The sequence below is a fragment of the Cyprinodon variegatus genome, unplaced genomic scaffold, assembly GCF_000732505.1.
Source record: "Cyprinodon variegatus isolate N-32 unplaced genomic scaffold, C_variegatus-1.0 Scaffold595, whole genome shotgun sequence".
NCBI classification, from domain to species: domain Eukaryota; kingdom Metazoa; phylum Chordata; class Actinopteri; order Cyprinodontiformes; family Cyprinodontidae; genus Cyprinodon; species Cyprinodon variegatus.
The window spans coordinates 46,163-56,078 of NW_015151048.1; the positions used below are offsets into that span (position 1 = coordinate 46,163).

The 9,916-nt window shown below is 49.6% G+C and overlaps 1 protein-coding gene across 1 annotated transcript in view; it reads left to right on the top strand.

The window, feature by feature from the left end:
• arid4a (AT-rich interaction domain 4A) overlaps positions 1-9,421 on the top strand; it is a gene marked incomplete at its 5' end in the record, with an annotated part of 29,057 nt that extends 19,636 nt beyond the window's left edge. The window contains 9 exons of the mRNA XM_015392535.1: positions 1,846-2,065; positions 2,225-2,306; positions 5,457-5,661; positions 5,736-5,795; positions 5,871-7,280; positions 7,368-7,472; positions 7,556-7,711; positions 8,054-8,200; positions 8,299-9,421. Coding sequence (XP_015248021.1) covers positions 1,846-2,065; positions 2,225-2,306; positions 5,457-5,661; positions 5,736-5,795; positions 5,871-7,280; positions 7,368-7,472; positions 7,556-7,711; positions 8,054-8,200; positions 8,299-8,402 — 2,489 coding nt within the window. The remainder of the gene's footprint in view (positions 1-1,845; positions 2,066-2,224; positions 2,307-5,456; positions 5,662-5,735; positions 5,796-5,870; positions 7,281-7,367; positions 7,473-7,555; positions 7,712-8,053; positions 8,201-8,298) is intronic.
• Between the last annotated feature and the right edge of the window lie 495 nt (positions 9,422-9,916).

Genomic DNA, 9,916 nt, shown 5'->3' on the forward strand with positions numbered 1-9,916 from the left:
TAGCTCAGGATAACCTGAGCCACTCTAACTATAAGCTTTATCAAAAAGGAAAGAATTAATGCTAGCCTTAAAAGTAGACAGGGTGTCTGCCTCACGGACTAAAACTGGTAGTTGGTTCCACAGGAGAGGAGCCTGAGAACTAAAAGATCTGCCTCCCATTCTACTTTTAGAAATTCTAGGAACCACTAGTACCGTATTTTCAAGACCATAAGGCGCACCGTACTAAAAGGCGCAGTCTCAGTTATGTGTGCCATTACTGTATTTAACACACATGAGGCGCACCGGACTATAGGGCGCGGGATTTATATACCCGTAAATATCCTCTACTACGTTTAAATACCTCTACTGCGTATTTAAAAATAGAGCGAGAGCAAAACTGAGTATGTTTGTGCTTTATTCATGTATTTATTACAAAGTATTAATCAAACCCATGGAAGTCATCATCCTCTGTTTCTGAATTAAACAGCTGCGCTAAATTAGACATGCCAGTTTCCCCTTCTTCTCTGTCAGTCATTTTCCGTGCCGGGCGGCTCCTCGGAAATGATGCGAAAGCTGGAACAACAGAGCCAGCAGACACGTCAGCCCAAGCATCAGCAATCCATCAATGGTGGCGTAATCAATGGAAGGCAGCCCGGCGCTGCCTTCCACTTTTCGTGAAACTGTGGTCTCCGTCTGTCATCCATCGCTCCCACGCCGCTCGCAGCCTTACTTTGAACGGCCGGTTCACACCGATGTCGAGCGGTGGAAGTTCCTTTGTCAGACCTCCCGGAATAACAGCGAGCACAGCGTTCATTTGTTTCACCATGTTTTTCACATCGGCTGTGAGATGGGCACGCATGGAGTCACAGATGAACAGCGATGGTGATCCGTGGAAAAAACACACCTGGTCTCCTTACATTCACCTCCCTCAACCACTCTTTCATCATCTCCTCATCCATCCAGCGTCTTTCCCCCAACTCGGGCCAACTCGCCTTATGTCCGCAATAACTCAGCTGTGTCTTCTTCACCAGTCGGAGTTCGTTTTCCATCTTCCTCCACTTACGAACCATCGATTCATTAATCTTGAATTCTCTCGCGGCTCCTCGATTTCCATGTTCCTCTGCGTAGCTGATAGCCTTCAGTTTAAACTGTGCTTCATAGGCGTGTCTCTTTGCCATTTTTAGGGTTGTTAAGACAACAATGTTCTGCATAAAGCACATACCTGTTCTTTTATACACAAGCCACGCCCACACTTCCCCCTTTAACCTTCTCATGTTGATCTCACAACGTCCGCAGTAATAACACACATATGGCGCGCCGCACTATAGGGCGCGCCGCACATTTTGAGGGGAAAAAAAGACGTTTATATGCGCCTTATAGTCGCGAAAATATGGTAAATCAAATCTGGTTTTCCATGACTTAACCAATCCGGTTGAATTATCTCTGTAAAGTTTCTGCAGATGTGAATTGCTGCTATATAAATAAACGTGATCCAATCTAAATAAACTTCCAGTTTGAGCTTTATGGGCTAATTATTCCGTGCATGACAGCATCTAGGTTGGATCCATGTTGTGTTTGGGACAGACATCCATCCATTTCAGATGGATGCCTTTCCCAAATTCATCCAGAGATGGCTGAAAGAGAAGAAGGTAAAATAGGGCTCCGGTATAGATGGCTTTTAGATCTATTTTTAATCAGCTATATTTGTCCAATTATTCAGAGGGAAACGTTTAAAAGAAGGATCTGTAGGTTTCATTTGTGAAGCAAACAAGTGCAGTTCAGTTTGATGTTGGCTGATTGTCAGAAGATTTACTTCTTCAGTAGTTTGGAGAAAACAAGTCTGATAGCATCTGCATGAGAATGAAGCTGAGTTTGATCCCGCGCATTTGAGATTTGTTGGGTTTTTCTTGCTTCGCTGTTTTAGGAGCGAGGAGGATGAGGATGGAGACTCGTTGGCCGGAACAAAGGTCAGGGTGAAGTACGGCAGAGGAAAAACTCAGAAGATCTATGAGGCACACATCAAGAAGACGGATGTGGACAACGGAGAACAATTCTACTTGGTGCATTACTACGGCTGGAACGTTAGGTCAGTGTGACGGTGACTTCCTGCAGCTTGTTGACTCCTTCAGACTGTTGCATACCTGCTGGGTGCCGGGTGTCCTTAATGGTGGATAAAAGCCAGTCCTTGACTCCACACGGCAGCTGGTTTGGTTTGATCCGTCTAACTTTGGTGTCTGACCCTCAGGTATGATGAATGGGTGAAGGCTGACCGCATCATTTGGCCTGCGGAGAAAGGAACTAAGAAGAGGCAGAGGAAAAAGGTGAAGGTAAGACGCCGCTGTGTGAGTTATCCAGCTCGTCTCCATATAAAACGGGGCCTTAAAAACTTTCCACTCAAACATTATAAACTATGAGTTCTGGGGTTGCCATGGTGATTAAAGCAGGTTTTGTTATCTTTAGCAGTGTTGGCAGGTTCTAGTTTCAATGGAAAAGCAAATCGGCATCTCTATAAAACCTTTCAGTGACCGAGTCTGCCACATTTCTTTTCCCTCCACTCAACTTTTCTGGTTACTGAAATTGACCCTGCTTCACCTCACACCAGAGGAGATAGCATCTCATAGGCTCGCCTTGGTGGCTGCAGGAACAACATTTTGAGTAAGGCCCCCATCCGGTTTCCTCGACATGGTTGGGTTGGAACACGCCCTCCTGGCGGTTGATGCCCCGGGTTCATGAACAGACTGTTCCCGCTTCACAATAAAGAGCCTACGTAGTCGGCTAGCTCACCAAGCTAGCCTCTCTGGCAGAGAGCCGTATTTGCCATCAAGCGGGCTGCCACCCAGCAACAACAGCGAACTGGGGAGGATTGTCCAACCCAGACTCAGACTAGCTGAGGGTTCCCAAGCGGATTTAGCTGGTACACTTTCACCGGTTGAGGACATCCTGGAGATGGAGGATGAAGATGAAGTCATCTCGGAGCTCGTCCTTTCAGGGGATGACGACGAGGATAAATTCTTCATTCCAAACCTAAAGGCTGCAAAGACTTTAGGTTTGGAACGCATGCCCCCAGTGGAACTACTGGCTGGCAGCACAGCTGCCAACATCCTTGAAGAACCTTACACTGCCATCCAAGGCTGACCACTTCCAGTCCGCCTTGATGGAGCAGCAGCAGTTGCTGTGAAAGCTCTGAACGTGTCCTCCATGCTCTGCATTCCAAGTTGTACTGTGTGAGGAAATGGCCACCAAGCCGGACCTGAACGTGTGGAAAGAAATCACCGTTATAACTGACACCTGCAGTCCAGGCCACAGGAAAATCTATAGGAACAAGTTCTACAGGAAATAACGAGGTGGCTCCACCTCACCAACCCGTCATACTATGAGAGGGATGATGTTTTGGACTCATCTATCCTGCTGGAAGGCATCTTTGGTTCCATCTTAGCCTCCATGCATCAGCGTTGTGAGGCTTGGAAAAAGGGGGACGTGGTGCTCTGCTTCCGTCTACCCAGGCTTCCTTTGTGAACGAAGCAGCACTTTAAGAGACAAGCCGATCACTAAGCAGTGGCTCTCCCACTGGATTGTGGGAGCAATTGCTGTATCATATACAAGCCAGGGTTACAGCGGCTGCCGGGGGCCTACATGCCCACTCTACTCAGGGTATGGCCACGTCCTGGGCCCCTTTTAGGGGTGGGTCCATTCAGGACATGCATGCAGCGAGTTGGTCTTAACAACTTGCTTTTGCTCGGTCCTTTCAGTTGGATATCTCTCTTCCTAGTCTGGCTTCAGTTGCTTTTAACTCTGCGGCACGCACAGCTGAGTGATAGGGGACGCGAGAGATACGATGTCTGGCAATACGGGAGTCTCCATATGCCATAGTGAGACAGTGAAACCAATGCTGTGAATGATATCTATAGGTTAGTTGCATAACCCCGGTTCTCAGGGTAGCAGGAGTGAGATGTTTCACCAGACAACCCTTCTAACTGGAGGTTCTTATTTCAAATGATGCCGCATCATGACGCAGTTACCAGTTAGGTGGTGCAGTTCTCACGATCAGCAGCCAATCAGGACTGGCGTAATAAAATAATAATAATAATACATTTTATTTAAAAAGGCGCCTTTCTGGACACTCAAGGTCACCGTACAAAACATAAAAAGTGTCAGAAAAAATAAAAATTATAATTATAAAAACATTTAAAAACATTTAAAAAATACAGAGGCTGTGACAGTGAAATTGATATTTTTAAAGAGAATAAGCAATCTTGAACAGATGGGTTTTGAGTTGTATTTTAAAATGGAGAATTGAGTCCGTATTTCGAAGTTGGGGTGGTAGAGAGTTCCAGAGGCGGGGGGCAGAGCGGCTGAATGCTCTGCTCCCCATGGTGGTGAGACGGGCGGAGGGGACAGACAGGTGCAAAGCAGATGAGGATCTAAGAGCACGGGAGGGGGTGGGAACATGCAGGAGGTCTGACAGATATGGGGGGGCAAGATGGTGAAGTGCCTTGAAAGTCATCATGATAATTTTATATTGAATGCGGAACTGTATGGGGAGCCAGTGGAGGAGGACCGGAGTGATGTGGTGGATAGAGGGAGTTCTGGTTATGATGCGAGCAGCTGAGTTCTGGACCAGTTGTAGTTTGTGGAGTGATTTCTGAGGAAGTCCAAAGAGGAGGGAGTTGCAGTAATCTAGTCGGGAGGTGACAAGGCTGTGCACAAGTATGGCAGTAGTGTGTGGGGTAAGGGAGGGACGGAGGCGGTTGATGTTTCTTAAGTGGAAGTAGGCAGACCGGGTAATGTTATTTATATGGGATTGGAAAGATAGTGTGCTATCGAGGATGACACCCAGACTCTTAACCTGGGGGGAGGGGGAGATGGAGGAGCTATCAATAGTGACTTGGAAACTGTCGGTTTTGGAAAGAGTTGATTTGGTACCAATGAGGAGAACCTCGGTTTTACTACTGTTTAATTGAAGGAAGTTGTTGATGAACAAGGCCTTTAATTCACAGATGCAATTTGTGAGGGAGGCGGGCGGAAGAGAGGACGATGGCTGCTAGTGAGGTAGAGCTGGGTGTCATCGGCATAGCAATGGAAGTGGATGTTGAATTTACGGAAGATATTGCCAAGGGGAAGGAGGTAGATGATGAAGAGCAGGGGCCCCAGAACAGAGCCCTGGGGCACACCTGAGGTGACGGGGGAGGGGGTGGATTTTCAATAAATGGTGGAAATAAATGCTTCTGAGGAATACGGCAAGAGGCGTTTCACCTAGTGAGACGTCTCACTCCTGCTACTTTGAGAAATGCGGTTATGGAAGTTACCCTATCGCTTTATAAATTTCTACATGATGATGTTAGTCGCTGTTAGTGCTGAGCTGCCCAGGGGCTGGTCTTCTGATAGATGGGGTCCTGTCCAGGATCTGACCCCTACCTGGGCAGCCATTTATTGAGATGAATGGATGGATGAATTCTTCCCCCTTTTTATTCTGACAGAACAAAGATAAGGAAGAACCAGAAAAAGAAGAAGAGAAGCCTGCATCCATAACGCCTGTGAAGCCACCCGGCTTGAAGCGAGGTCGTCCTCAAATCAGGACCACCCCCTCAGGACGCAGCGTTTCCAAAACCCCCAGCAGTGAGGGCCAGTCCAATGGCAGGAGCGTGCGGTCAGAGGTCACACCTTCCCTGGCAAATGGAAACGGTAGGGGGAGCTGAACTTTTATGGACTACTAAACATTTTATTCAGTATAGTTGATGTTGGTTTTCTGTGTGCAGATACGCCTCGCAGGAAAAAAAGAACACCTGGCATGTATGAGTCTGATCAGGCCTCCAACGGTAAGAAAGGCGCCGCTCAGTCTGCTCTGTGTAAGGATCCTGTTCCTCTAACAGCCCGCCTGTCTCTGCCCGCAGAAGATTCTGGGAACTCCTCAGATGACAGCGAAACGGACAATGGACCGGAGAAGACGGAGAAACCGTCTCCATGGCGAGGGGGATCTGAGCCTCAGACCCGTGAGCCAGAGGAGGAGGAGGAGGAGGAGGAGCCGGCGCAGCCGGAGGAGCAGGAGGGGGAGACGTCTGCACCGGAACCTGCTGATGTTGATGACATGAAGGCCGAAGCAGCGTCTCCAGAGGTCGCAGCACCGCCGTGTCCCAGCATGCCTCAGGAGGAGGCGGACCAACCAGAGAAGCAGCAGCAGCAGGGGGTGGAGCCTGCGGTGGAGCCCAGTGGGACAGCAGTCCACCTGGAGAAGAATAAAGCAAGTCCTGTGATGCGGACGTTACCCATCCAAGACAAGAGCAGGGTGTCCCCTGGACAGGAAGTGATGCTGGACGAGTCCCTCCCACCTGAGAGACAGCAGGCCGCGCCCTCCTCACCCAGCAGCACGGCTGAGGAAGAAAGCTCCTCCCCCAGAGGGAAAGGTCGCAGGGCAAATCCCAGAGAGTCCGCTCCTGAGACTCCACCCACAACCCCGCAGTGCAACGCTAGCCCCGCCCCCAGCTCCCTGCAGGTCACACTCCTGACTACTCCTCCCCGGGGGATGAAGAGACAAGAAGAACCCATGGTGGTCCTACGATGCCTCCCCTCCCAGCACCTCCCCACCAAGCCCCTGTCCGTTAACTCGGACACGGACTCCGCCACAGAGGAGGAGGAGGAGGAAGAGGAGGCGGGGCCTAAACAGAAGAGTAGTTCACCACTGAAACGTAAAGCAACAGATCAGAGAACGGCAGAGAAGAAGCTCTGCACGGAGGACAGGAAGGAGGAAGGCCCCCCCGCGCCGCCCACAGTCCCCCCCCTGCCCCAGCCGTCTGAGCAAAGCGGGGATGAAGGGGGGGAGGCGGAGGAGCAGCCTCGCCCAGAGGAGAAGAAGGATAATGTGGTGGAGGAGGAGAAGCTGTCGCCATGTGGATCTGCAGAGATGCATTCTGGGACAGAGGCCCAAAGCCCCCCCCCGGCCGAAGAGCTGGACCCTCAGATCGGTCCCGAGGCTCTCGTCTGCCACGAGGTGGACCTGGACGACCCGGATGAGAAGGAGAAGCCCCCCTCCTCGTCGGACTGCCTCCTCCTCATGATGCGGGAGCAGAACCAGGCTCCGCCCCCTCTGCCACTCGCCATTCAACCCCCCCAGCCTCAGGTCAGATCCTTCCTCATAGCTGCCCCTCCCACCGTCATTTCTGAGGAGCCCCACCCTCCCAAGGACCCTGCTGAGGAGGAGCGGGGCTGCAGCCGGGGGGAGCAGGGGGGAGACTCCAGTCCTGGCTTTGAAGGAAGCACCTCCTCCTCTTCCTCACTGCTGTTTCTGCAGGAGAACAAGGACAGAGGTGAGGAAGGAGACGCGCCGCGCTGTACGCCACATTCTGCTGTCTTCTGGTCGCTGTTGTGACTTTTTCTGATCTTTGACCTTTCAGGTCAGAAGAGGGTGAACGACGTGAACTCCAGCCTGACGGCCAAGAAACACAAACGGAACCAGAAACGGACCCTGACCCCCGCCAAGGCCGACAAGAACGGAGCAGGTAGGCTGATCTGGGTCCTCTGATCCACCGGCCGGCTTCTCATCTCTTCTCACCATCTTCTCTTCGTGCTGGTCGTCTTCCAGGTCACAGCAGCGACAGCGAGGACCAGTCTCGTCTCTCATCGCTGTCCAAATCCCAGAAGTCCCGTTGTCCCGGTCTGTCCTCTCCGTCCTCGCACAGTAAAGACAAACATGGCTTCCCCTCCCCACAGCGCTCCTACAAGTGGACACTGCAGCTTGGTAAACTTAATAATCTCTTCATCCCTTTTTGAACCAGAAGGTTACCTAGTCAGATACTAGTACACATCTAACCATTAACTAACCAGCACATATATAAGCATTAACTAGTAGTCATGCATATCTAACCCAAGTGATCAGAGGAAGTGATGAGCAGCTGTGTCTCTTTGAGGCCAGAGAAGATGAAGAACCTCTGAGCCGTTCAGGCTGTTTGTCTGAGATGTTTGAGGAGAAGTTCTGCTCTCTGAGCCTCAGGAAGCGTCTCTAGCCGAGACCTTGGACCATCAGATGTTTCTGCTGAATGTAGCTCTATGGTTTTTGACTTAACGGGTCTCTGCTCCTCAGATGAGTTGGACAGCATGTCGAGCACAGAGAGGATCTCCTTCCTGCAGGAGAAGCTGCAGGAGATCAGGAAGTACTACATGAGCCTGAAGTCTGAGGTGGCCTCCATCGACCGGCGCAGGAAGAGACTAAAAAAGAAGGAGAGAGAAGGTGGGACACCCTTCCCCTACCCCAGAGAGGGACACCTCTACGTCTTTGTCCTGAAACGGTGCTAAGGCTGTAACTGTCTATCTGTCCTTCGTCCTCAGTATCCAACACCACGGCGTCCACCTCCTCAGGCTCCTCAGACACAGGCATGAGTCCGTCCTCGGCCTCGCCGGCTCAGAACACCGTGGCGGTGGAGTGCAGGTGATGACACGCCCACGTGGGGCGCGTCCCTTCAGCCCACAGACTTCGGACACTTAAATCAGGACGCTGCACTGAGCTCCTGGCTGATGGAGCTGAGACGGGGAGGCGATTGAAGGCGGGCCTTTATGCACTGGTGCAGACGTGTCCTCCATCCCTGTCCTCCAGGGTGACCGTGTTCCTGTCCAGAACCATCTGATGACTCCGTTTGGTTTCAGGGTCAGGAACCAGTAGGTCCGCTTCAACCCAAACACATCCAGCAGGTTTTCCTTTACTGGGAGCCAAACGAGGACAAAGACGACGTTCTAGGTTCACTTTTCTGATTGAATGATTTTATTTTGATTGGTCCAGAGTTATCCTAATCGTTTTCTTCTGTTAAACAGAATTTCTTCTGTTTGGATCAAGTTTTGTTCCTCTTTAGATAAATATTGGATTTAAGATTTTTTTTTTAAAGGCTTTTATGAATTTCTGAGGTAGAATTAAATTAGTTTGAATTAAATCTTCTAACTGACCTGGTTTCGGTCCACTAAAGTTTAAAAGATGATGGGAATTTGGATCACATGAAATCACTCAGAGAAAATGTGAAAACTGAAATGTTTAAAAAGAGATGTTCTGAAACAGGAAGAGTCCTGAAACCGAGTCTCCTCCAGGTCCGAACCGGTTTCTGGACTCGGCGTTCCGCCCCTCCCTCCCTCTGCTCAGCATCAGGTTCAGACGGACGGCTGCTACCAGCTCCTCCACGTTGGCTTGTTTTGTACATAAAATGTTAAAAGAATAAAACCACACCTGTATTTGAGAACTACGTTTTACACCCCAGAAGAATAATTTCTAGTATTTTCTAAGAGACTGTTTGTACTGTAGTTGTTTACTCCTCGGTTGTTTGTTTTGGGTTCTCATGTGTTTTGCTGGCAGAGATTTGAGAGCAAACATGTAAATAGAGAAATGCACACAAGCCATGCTACAAGTGTGTGTGCAGCAAGCAGCGCTCTCTGTTTCTAATAAAGTTTTTAACCAGATCTGCTGCAGCGTCTCATTTTCCTAAATTAAGATCTTTTAGTTCTCAGGCTCCTCTCCTGTGGAACCAACTACCAGTTTTAGTCTTTAGAGATCTCAGTATTTCCCCTGTGATGAACAATGACGTGTTAAACTACGAAAATTCAAACATGGGCTCTGTTCGAAAACCTAGGACGTGTCCTCCAAGGACGCGGTCTACCTAGACTGGATCCTTCGAAGTCCTTGAAAATAAGGAGACCGGAAGAGTTTAGGTTGTGAATTCGACCAGGTCTACCCTTCGGCGGATTTTACCGCTGTATGCTCTGTTGCTTAGCAACCGTAAACGTTGACACACAAAGCAGGAAAAGAATGAATACAGAAGTTTTCAAAACTGTTTCTTTTTTATTGTGAAGTGAACAAAGACTACACTCACAAGAACCAGAATGGAATAAATGTTCCAACCATCGGGAGCAGGAACAAATCAAATCAAATGTAATGATAGAAACCTTAGTCAGTCAAATAACCTGC